At 40.8% G+C, this 11,723-nt stretch overlaps 1 protein-coding gene across 1 annotated transcript; it reads right to left on the reverse strand.

Moving 5' to 3' along the window:
• Positions 1 to 286: 286 nt before the first annotated feature.
• On the reverse strand, positions 287 to 9,606 carry LOC140703245 (alpha-1-antiproteinase S-like). Its single transcript, XM_078383752.1, has 4 exons — positions 7,644 to 9,606; positions 6,499 to 6,769; positions 2,911 to 3,058; positions 287 to 708 (listed from the first exon to the last, which is right to left on the reverse strand). The coding sequence occupies exons 1-4, from the start codon at positions 7,906 to 7,908 to the stop codon at positions 523 to 525; spliced, it is 870 nt and encodes a 289-aa protein (XP_078239878.1). The 5' UTR covers positions 7,909 to 9,606; the 3' UTR covers positions 287 to 522.
• Positions 9,607 to 11,723: the final 2,117 nt, after the last annotated feature.

An 11,723-nucleotide genomic window follows, 5' to 3' on the forward strand; every position in this document is an offset into this window, starting at 1 on the left:
AAAAATACTCATGAAATCGCTTCTCCTCTTAAATTTAGACTGCCTCGATTCATTATACGTCTTTGTGTGGTTACACCACATATATGTGTGGTTACACACACACACACACACACACACACACACACACACACACACACACACACACACACACACACACACACACACACACACACACACACAGAGGAGTGTGGAGCTTTCTAAATCCTCATATATATATGAGGATTTAGAAAGCTCCACAAAAACTGATGTCTCTGACCAAGAGTGAGATGAATGACTGCTTTTGAGGACAAGTGACTATGTGTTTTTTCAGTTTCTTTTAAATAAGAAACTTGTTATGTGCAATTGTCACCAATCCTTAGGTTAGAACATCTGTACATGAGAATACATTAACAAATTCTTACATTTGTGATGATGGCAGTGGTTTATTTCTCCCAGACAGGTAACGTGGAGAGTTTGTTCAAACTAAAAGGCACCTGGGCACCTTTTCACACACAGTTTACATTTGTGCAGCGCTGCTTGGTATTAATTTTTGGTAGGATCTTGAACTCTGCCTAGAAATAATATATTCCTGTCTATAGTGATTGATACGCAAAAGGGCCTGTTGAATCTGATTACAAGGGGACAGGACATTAAAACCATTTCCATCAGGGTGGTTGCTGCAGCTTCAGTGCCATTCTCGTGGATATTTAGGTATGTTTTGTGAATAGCCTACAAGGAGAGAAACCAATAATTAGTATTGACATTTCCCAATATTTTATTTTACACTTTATTTGTGGTGCTTCAAAATGTAGGTATGTAATGTATTCTGAGGTTTTGTTTCCTTGTCATATGTCCCATGATTTATTGATATTAACTGCCCAACATAAGAAAATAAGAGTTAGACTAGATTAAGGTAAAGGTCTGTCTAGTCCAACACTTTATTTAAACCTAGTGGCTATTAATAACTTAGGGAAACTTGCCAGCTGGACATGAATGGAGTTGCTCCCTTCATCTCACATTCCCAAAGCAACTGGTCTACAGAAACGTCTTGTCTCTGCTCTCCAAGCACCATGGCTGTCAGACAATTTATGGGCCTACCTGTTGTTGAGGACCCAAACGAACACTAAGTGGGGCTGAGAGGAAAGAAACCAAGGATTAATATTTACTTGGTCTAGGATTTTATTTTGTAGTTCCTTTGCAGTGCTTCAAATGTAGGTTTGCAATGTTTAATGTGTCAAGGTATTTGTAATGGAGGAGGTCACTATATTGTAAATTAAAATCTTGAACATATGAGATGTACTCATGTAAGTAAAACATGTAAGCACGAAGGCTTTCACGGCCTGGATCTAATGGTTGTTGTGGGTTTTTCGGGCTCTTTGGTCATGTTCTGTAGGTTGTTCTTCCTAACGTTTCACCAGTCTCTGTGGCCGGCATCTTCAGTGCTATCTTTTGAGGATGGTGGCTATAGAGACTGGTGAAATTTAAGGAAGAACAACCTACAGAACACGGCCAAAGAGCCTGAAAAACCCACAACAACCAAAACATGTAAGCCTAATACAGAGGCTTTTTCTCTGTATAAAGGTAGCTCTGTGGGAGCATTACTTTACTGCTCTGGTTCAGGAGCAGTCAGGTTGCTCTGGCATAGGAGCAATCATGCTGCTATATTGTACAGTGGCGCCTCGCAAGACAAATGCCTTGCAGGACAAAAAACTTGCAAGACAAATGTTCCTATGGCCATGCTTCGCAAGAAGAATGTTTTCTGTTTTTTGTTCCTTCCTCATGTTTGCTGATTTTTAATTTTTTTCTATGATGTTTAAAAAGTTATAAAGCTTTTATTGGAATTTTTGAAATCATCTGCACAATATGTATGGCTTTAAAGAACACTTCATAAACCCTTTGTGAACCAAATTTGAATTTGTTCTGATTTTGCTTGCCCATAAGGACACATTAATAAGATTTCAATGCATTCCTATGGGAAAACGCAATTTGCAAGACATTAATGGCAGAACGAATTAATTTGTCTTGTGAGGCACCACTGTACTGGGTTGTGAATAACCAGATATTGTATATGGATATGCTGTTATGTTATCATGTTATGCTGAAGATAAGCTGTTATAAATTATATATGTAAATACAAATTATTTTTCTAAACTAACTATGACCTGTCTTAAGTTTTGCATCCAGAGTTAAAGGAAGAGCACTGAATTTTGTTAAGTTTCCACCAGTTCTCCCAAGGGAGCCACTTTCTTTCTTGAATCAGCTTAAAACATTTCTGCCAGTACATGTTTCTGTACACACGTTCAAAATATAGCAGGTATACTCGGAACAGAATGAGAGATTCTTTGATTGTCATTTGTCCCAACATCCACTGATATATTCTCAGTGTAAGAAGATAAGAGTTAGGCTAGATCAAAGGTCTTTCTAGTCCAGCACCTTGTTTAAAGCCAATGGCTGCCTTTTACTTAGGGGAAACCTGCCTGCTGGACATGAATGGAGCAGGCCCTTTCATCTCACATTCTCTACTAGTCTACAAAATCTTCTTATCTCTTTTACTTCACATGATATCCAGGCACCATGAGTGACATGCAGTTGCGGGCCTGCATTTCATTGAGAACCCAAACCAACCAAAAATGCCGTTCAACTTTGCAGTGGGGCTGACGGACATTTTTCAGATTGTCTGGCTATCTGGGGGGTGCATTACCAAAGAAGGAGGGGTAAAGTAAGAAGGGTTCACCTCCCCCCCACATGAAGAATATCTTCTCATGTAAAGGAGTTCTCAGCAAGAGATGCAAGTACTCTGCTCCTATTATCATCATTATATTCCTTTTTAATTCAAGGCAGCTTTATACTTGTACCCCCAAAACTGGAAAGCAAGTGAACACAAAATCTTTGGGTTGATGTTTGTTACATGATGAATTCAGGGGAGCATACCTTGGAGACCTTCAGCTTAGGTTTCCCAGTCATTCCAGATAAATCTGCACAGTCTTTGAATACATCAGTTATCCCCATCTTTTGTAATGTATTCTTAACATCATAGCTACCAGATATTGAGAACCTTGGAAGGAATAGTTCTACTCTCCTGTGGAAAGAAAATCAGAGTGGTAAGGAGTCATTCTGATATAATATATGTAGGTTATGCAAAAGCCAATGCAGACACCAAACTTTTCTGTGTAAGTAGTTAGAAAGCATTGTCAGGTGTGGTGGTCCTTGGACTCTTTGGTTCAGGACTTGTCTCATTAGTTGAGGTCTACCCCTTGATCCCCCCTTCATGGATTGTTGCCTTGCCATGGTGAAGGGGCTTGAGTAACTCAGGGAAGCTATGGGCTATGCCGTGCAGGGCCACCCAAGACGGACAGGTCATAGTGGAGAGTTCCGACTAAACGCAATCCACCTGGTGTAGGAATTGGCAAGCCACTCCAGTATCTTTGCCAAGAATGCCCCATGATCAGAAACAAACATCTAAAAGATATGACGCTAGAAGATGGGCATCTCAGGTCGGAAGGCGTCCAACATGTTACTGAGGAAGAGTGTAGGAGAAGTACAAGTAGCTCCACAGCTGATGAAGTGGCTGGGCCAAAGCCGAAAGGACGCTCAGCGGTGGATGTGCCTGGAAGTGAAAGGAAAGTCCGATGCTGCAAAGAAAAATACTGCATAGGAACCTGGAATGTAAGATCTATGAACCATGGGAAGCTGGACATGGTCAAACAGGAGATGGCAAGAATAAACTTTGACATCCTGGGCGTCAGTGAACTAAAATGGACAGGAATGGGCGAATTCAATTCAGATGATTATCATATCTACTATTGTGGGCAAGAATCCTGTAGAAGGAATGGAGTAGCCCTCATAGTCAACAAAAGAGTGGGGAAAGCTGTAATGGGATATAATCTCAAAAATGATAGAATGATGTCAATACGAATCCAAGGGAGACCTTTCAACATCACAGTAATCCAAGTTTATGCTCCAAACACCAATGCTGAGGAGACTGAAATTGACCAGTTTTATGAAGATTTACAACACCTTCTAGAAGTGACACCAAAGAAAGATGTTCTTCTCATTCTAGGGGATTGGAATGCTAAAGTCGGGGGTCAAGAGATAAAAGGAACAACCGGAAAGTTTGGCCTGGGAGTTCAAAATGAAGCAGGGCAAAGGCTAATAGAGTTTTGTCAAGAGAACAAGCTGGTTATCACAAACACTCTTTTCCAACAACACAAGAGGCGACTCTATACATGGAAATCACCAGATGGTCAATACCGAAATCAGATTGATTATATTCTCTGCAGCCAAAGATGGAGAAGCTCAATACAGTCAGCAAAAACAAGACCTGGAGCTGATTGTGGCTCTGATCATCAGCTTCTCATAGCAAAATTCAAGCTTATACTGAAGAAAGTAGGAAAAACCACTGGGCTAGTCAGGTATAATATAAACCACATCCCATATGAATACACAGTGGAAGTGAAGAACAGATTTAAGGAACTAGATTTGGTGGACAGAGTGCCTGAAGAACTTTGGATAGAGGCTTGTAACATTGTACAGGAGGCAGCAACAAAAACCATCCCAAAGAAAAGGAAATGCAAGAAAGCAAAGTGGCTGTCCAACGAGGCCTTACAAATAGCAGAGAAGAGAAGGGAAACAAAATGCAAGGGAGATAGGAAAAGTTACCAAAAACTGAATGCAGACTTCCTAAGAATAGCAAGGAGAGACAAGAGGGCCTTCTTAAATGAACAATGCAAAGAAATAGAGGAAAATAATAGAAAAGGAAAAATCAGAGATCTGTTCAGAAAAATTGGAGATATTAGAGGAACATTTTGTGCAAAGATGGACATGATAAAGGACAAAAATGGGAGGGACCTAACAGAAGCAGAAGACATTAAGAAGAGGTGGCAAGAATACACAGAGGAATTATACCAGAAAGATTTGGATATTCCGGACAACCCAGATAATGTGGTTGCTGACCTTGAGCCAGACATCCTGGAGAGTGAAGTCAAGTGGGCCTTAGAAAGCTTGGCTAACAACAAGGCCAGTGGAGGTGATGGCATTCCAGTTGAACTATTTAAAATCTTAAAAGATGAGGCTGTTAAGGTGCTACATTCAATATGCCAGCAAGTTTGGAAAACCCAACAGTGGCCAGAAGATTGGAAAGATCAGTTTACATCCCAATCCCTAAGAAGGGCAGCGCCAAAGAATGGTCCAACTACCGTTCAATTGCACTCATTTCACACGCTAGCAAGATTATGCTCAAAATCCTACAAGGTAGGCTTCAGCAGTATGTGGACTGAGAACTCCCAGAAGTACAAGCTGGATGGAAGGGGCAGAGGAACCAGAGACCAAATTGCTAACATGCACTGGATTATAGAGAAAGCCAGAGAGTTCCAGAAAAATATCTACTTCTGCTTCATTGACTATGCAAAAGCCTTTGACTGTGTGGACCACAGCTAACTATGGCAAGTCCTTAAAGAAATGGGAGTGCCTCACCACCTTATCTATCTCCTGAGAAACCTATACATGGGACAGGAAGCAACAGTTAGAACTGGACATGGAACAATTGATTGGTTCCAAATTGGGAAAGGAGTACGACAAGGCTGTATATTGTCTCCCTGCTTATTTAACTTATATGCAGAATACATTGTGCGAAAGGCTGTACTGGAGGAATCCCAAGCCGGAATTAAGATTGCCGGAAGAAATATCAACAACCTCCGATATGTAGATGATACCAATCTGATGGCAGAAAGTGAGGAGGAATTAAGGAGCCTTGTAATGAGGGTGAAAGAGGAGAGTGCAAAAAACGGTCTGAAGCTCAACATTAAAAAAAAACCTAAGATCATGGCCACTGGTCCCATCACCTCCTGAGAAATCGAACGGGAAGATATGGAGGCAGTGACAGATTTTACTTTCTTGGGCTCCAGGATCACTGCAGATGGAGACAGCAGCCCTGAAATTAAAAGACCCCTGCTTCTTGGGAGGAAAGTGATGACAAACCTTGACAGCATCTTAAAAAGCAGAGACATCACCTTGCCAACAAAGGTCTGCATAGTCAAAGTTATGGTTTTTCTGGTAGCGATGTATGGACGTGAGAGCTGGACCATAAATAAGGCTGATCACTGAAGAATTGGTGCTTTTGAATTGTGGTGCTGGAGGAGACTCTTGAGAGTCCCCTGGACTGCACGAAGAACAAACCTATCCATTTTGAAGGAAAACAAGCCAAAGTGCTCACTGGAAGGACAGATCCTGAAGCCAAGGCTCCAATACTTTGGCCATCTCATGAGAAGAGAAGAATCCTTTGGAAAGCCCTTGATGTTAGGAAAGTGTGAAGGCAAGAGGAGAAGGGGACAACAGAGGATGAGATGGTTGGACAGTGTCATTGAAGCAACCAGTATGAATTTGACCAAACTCCGGGAGGCCGTAGAAGATAGGAGGGCCTGGCCTGCTCTGTTCCATAGGTTACAAAGAGTCAGACACGACTGAACGACTAAACGACGACCCTGGATCTGTGTTTTGATCTATTACACAAGACTTATTCACCTTCCTCGCAATGAGTTCATCCATTTGAACAGAAGATCTTTTCCCAGAGCCTGTTCCACATGTTTCAGTTTCCCTTGATCAGGAAGGATGAAGAGGGCCGAGGCACCACCCTTGTAAGGAAGCTCCACCACCTCGCAGGACAGATCTGCATCACGGTAAGTCTTAAAATATGCATCTTTGTGCATCATAGGAACCTTTACCATTGCCTTCTTATCCACGAAGAAATCAGCTTCACGGGTTGCCTGAGAATTGAAAGGATTTTGCCAATAGGCTTAGGAAGCAAAAGACACAAGCATGAAGGTTAGTGTGGGATGTAAAAAAAAATTCAAGTCCTATTTGGACAAATGCTTGATTATCTACGAGACTAAATTTGGTGAGGATTGGTCTCATCTCTTTATCATCCCTTTTGTCTGCTTGCTGACACTGTGATTGCCTGATTCAGTGCAAAGGGGTGCTCACACGAGTGTATGTTTCCCTGAAGCAGGTGCCCACTGTGTCCAAACTGTTTCCTTAAAAATATGGGAATAAACGGATTTCACTCAGGACTGAACCATGCTATCATGAGGGATATAGGACAAGAGAAAGTGAGATTGGTGGTGGTGGTGGTGGCAATGGCCAATTTGCTCTTGTGAGCACTTTAAGGCAGCCTTTAGTGTTGGAGCTCAATGCAACCTGCCCCTGCCTTGCTGAATCCTGAAAACTGTCTGGAAGACTACAGAGATTTCATCCAGAGAAACTGAATTTCCATACATGTAAATCACAGCAGAGCAAACTGTGCCCCCACCCCCATAATCACAGCCTTACTTCCCAATCAACACATTTCATTTACATTGAAGGTATGACAAAAAATATTATTCTTTTGACTTGATGCAGTATTGACAAGACTGTAGAGTGTCATTTCCCTTCTCAGCTTAGAAAACGTCTCTACAAGTAGGAATGAGAGGTTTGTGTTTCTCATCCCTAGAATGGGTTGGATTATCGCTCAGGAAAAAAAGTGTCAACAAATCTACCAGGCAGGATACTGTTTTCTGGCACCGCTTAAACAATGAAGTCATTTATAACAGCAGAAAAAAGGAAAATTTCAAAAATATCCAATAGAAAAAGTAAGGAAATGTCTTTAGAAAAATAAAGACCACCAGACATACCTTTCAAGAAAACTTGGTTTACAAGAACCATCACAGAATCTGGGCGGAGACCCTTGATATCATCTTTTATATGGGTTTTATTTTCTATGTAACTAGTGATCTGCTTCTCAACTTCAGAAGGATTCGTGAAGTTGGCAGGAAAAACCTCTGCCTGATAACAATGTTTGGCATCCTTCACAAACTTCTCCAGAAGATGCACTTGGTCATGAGTGAAAAGGGCATTTCCAATGTTCAGCTCAAGTTCAGCCCTGGGGCGGTTTAGCATTTGGAGAAGGTGACGAAACCCGTCATGGATTTCCCGCTCACTGATCTCCGTCTCGTTGAAGCCAAGTCCTGACAAAAGCTGGCTCAGGGTGGTGGATTTAGCTCCCAGGGACAGGAAGGCAAGGGCGGTGGAAAGTCTCAGGGGAGAGAAAAACACATTCTCGTCACCAGCCTCTGAAACGATTTGGCGGAAGAATTTAAAAGCAAAGTTGGCATTGCTTCTGGAGATCTTTTGATAAGACAAATAGTCAGGAGCTTCAGTTGGATGATGGTGGTCATCAGCATCTTCTCCATGATGGCCAGGGACATGGTGATTGTGTGGAAAACCACAGATCCCCAGAAGAATCAAACAGAGGTAGAAATTCAACAAGGTGTTGAATGGGAACTAATCTGGAAAGGAAGAATCACATTATTAACTGGTTGCAGAAGCAACGTGACCACAGTCCTCCTTGTACAGCAAGTGGCCTCACATCAAGAGGAGAGGCAATTTGTATGTCTTTTGCTGCCATTCTTTTTGCAGGTTTCGAGATATTTCTTTCTTTTGGCTTGATTTGGGGAGATGATTTTGGGTACCTTTTTAGTGAAAGACCATATCATGCATTGGGGACTTATTCCAATACAAATGGCCTTTACAGATAATTACAATTAGCCAGTGGGGATGGGGGTGTGAGGAGGAGAAAGAGCTTATATTCCAGGTCACTGATGGTCAGCTTCCAATGGGCTGTTCAATTGTGCTCTGGCCGCTAGACAGGTGGGGTAAAACTTTAAAGAATAAAACAAATAAAAATTGGCCTAGGGGACAGAAATTAATCAAGGTAATGATTCTTATATTTCTGTGAATCCAACCTTATCTTTATTGTAAGTACAGGCTTCACACAACCAAATAGATAGCTGTGGAAGTGGAAACTATCAGATGGTCAATAGAGAACTCAAATAGAGTCCATAAATGGAAGCATGAGATGGAGAAGCTGTATTCTCTCTACCAAAACAAGATCAGGAGCAGATTGTTGCACTGATCATGAACTGTTTTGTATTTAATATTAGAGTAATGCTGACTACTAATAGTGCCAAAATATAATTTAAGCAATATTCCTGATTAATTTAAATATATTTAAAGGACAGATTTGCATCTCTAAACTCAACTTGCATGCTATTTGTATTCCTAAACATCACCAGGAGAACTGTGGATTGACACCAGTGATATTATTAGGGAGGAATGCAAAAAGACAATTCATGAAGTAAAACAAAAAGAAGGACCTAAATGGATGAAAGAAGAAACACTTAAAATTTTAGATGAAAAAATAGGATCCAAACCCTGAATGCAATTTTTCAGTGACTCTCACATATAAACAAAAATAACTATTACAAGAATCTGTGCAAAGAAATAGAGGAGAATAACTAAAGGAGAAAACAAGAGATCTCGTTCAGAAGATCCAAGTGAAATGTATGCCTAGATCAGGGATGGTGAATGTCCAACAGAAGAGAAAGAGAGAGAAAGTGGAAACAGTGTACTGAAGGTCTATATGGAGGAGATATAAGGCTGACACAACCCAAAGGACCAAATGACATTGCTGGGAGAGGAAAAAAACAGGAGGTAGAGGAGATGGTCTTGGGGGAAGAGGGAAGGGAAGAGATGGGATGGGACTCTGTGCTCAGAGGCAGGACCAATATTTGGCTTTGGAAAGGAAAGCTAGACGCTAAATCCGTCAGTCTTCTGAAATCTCAGAGAATTCTATACTCTCAGAACTGTAAATTCCACAGAATGTGAACCTCAAGGAAGATGTGACACATACACACACACACACACACACACACACACACACACACACACACACACACACACACACACACACACACACACACACACACACACACACACACACGTCTTGTTAGACAGAAACTCCTATCAATTACTTCAAGAATAACTAACGATGGCCACTACCATTCAAAAACTACCAGGAGGGCTGTATGCATTGCCCCCACCTCCTTTATGATCTCTTTTTAATCATCCATTTTTGGAGAGCTTTTTTGGGACAATAAGGAGGAGGGACAAGAAGGACAGTGACAGCAATCAATGGAATTGGCAGTGTTTTGGTGAATCAGGAGCATTAATTAATGCAATTGCAGATCACTCTAGTAAGCAATTCATTTTCCTTAGATTAGATTAAATTACATTAGATTAGGTTTGAAAAAGTCAAATTGATACTTACATGGAAAAGGGAATTTTGGTAGGAGCTGTGCAAAGTCTTCGCACTGGCTTTCCTTTATATATACAGTGGGGCACCCTTGAGAAATATGTGCTCTTCAACAAACATTAAGCTGAGCAAATAGTTTCTGCGGGCGAAGGCAGGGCCGGACTGGGACCAAAAATCGCCCCTGGCATTTAGAGCACACAGGCCCACCGGCTGTGGGGACACAGGTCCACCTGTTGTGGGCTCCATTCACGATATTGTGGCGCGCTGAAAGGGCGTTGCTGGTATAGTGGTATTGGTACATGCTTACGAGTTCTCCCTATCCCAATCATTGCCCTGACTGTATAAATAACAAGGAGCATCAGGAAATCTAAACCTATAAAATCATCACGTTTAACAAAAAGTGTAATTAAAATTTAATGTTTAAATTTGTCAATGCTAGTGCTCTCTAAACAAAAAACACCAACAGTACAATGTGAGATCTTATAGCTATTTTAATGTATTGAAACATTAGATCATTAAACTTAACTGCAACAAAACGTTCAATGTGAACAAGCCATAAGTAGCAGATCCTCCTACATTTATTTATATTTATTTATTTACAATATTTTTTAGCCGCACCATTGCCAGTGGCTTCTGGGCGGCGTACAACATTAAAACCTAAAAACATTAAAAACATTTCAAGAGACCGTATAAAATACCATATATTAAAATATTTCTTAAAACATTAAAACATTAAAATTAATTAATTAAAATGCTGGGTGAACAGAAACACTTCCACCAGGAACAAAAGGCTCGGCTCAAGAACTTTCCACCTTGTTTATGATTTGAACATTTTAAATTTGAACCCTACTAATACTGGAAAGATTTAGGAATGATACGTTATCAAGGAATAAGAAGACTTTGCAGGGCTTCACTACTCTCTGCTACTCTGTTGATGATGGCATCCACATCAAGACTCATAAGGATTTCTTTTTCTGTAGCCATTAACATGAATGAATCCAAATGGTCCTGGGATACAGTATTCCTCAGTCGATTCTTGATGAACCTCAAGGTGGAGAAGCTTCTCTCACAAGCAACTTGAGTAAATGATAGAGTCAGTAGGAATTTGTAGGCTAGAGCTATCACATTATAGGCATCTGTTAATAAATTGTAGCGCCGTAGAATTTGATAGCAACAAATGGCACAGTTCTTACATGTTGCACATGGCTTATTTAACAGCTCCATTTCATCAAATTGTTGACTTAGATCTTCCATGGGCGTTTCTCTTGACACCCTTACAGTGTATTCTTCTAGCGCTGATGTCTTCAATTTGTCCCAATGCAAAGCTAGACTAGTTAATTCACACCGCAAATTTTCAGCTGTGGCATTCTCAATAAATTTGATCAAGACTTTACTTAAATCTTCCATTGCAGATATATAAAGCCCGTGTTCTCTTATGTTTGAAAAGTTCCTAGGGTCTAGGCATGCATAGTCGGCATACAGCGTTTCACTAGCAAGAAAATGTCGAGTTATGCTCTCCGTGATTACATCAAGGATCACATTGTGTACTTGTATCTTATATGCCATGATGGCATCAGATATTACTTCATCTTGAGAACATTCACCAGCCATGCTTTTCTTC

Source organism: Pogona vitticeps, chromosome 1 (assembly GCF_051106095.1).
Source record: "Pogona vitticeps strain Pit_001003342236 chromosome 1, PviZW2.1, whole genome shotgun sequence".
Lineage (NCBI taxonomy): Eukaryota > Metazoa > Chordata > Lepidosauria > Squamata > Agamidae > Pogona > Pogona vitticeps.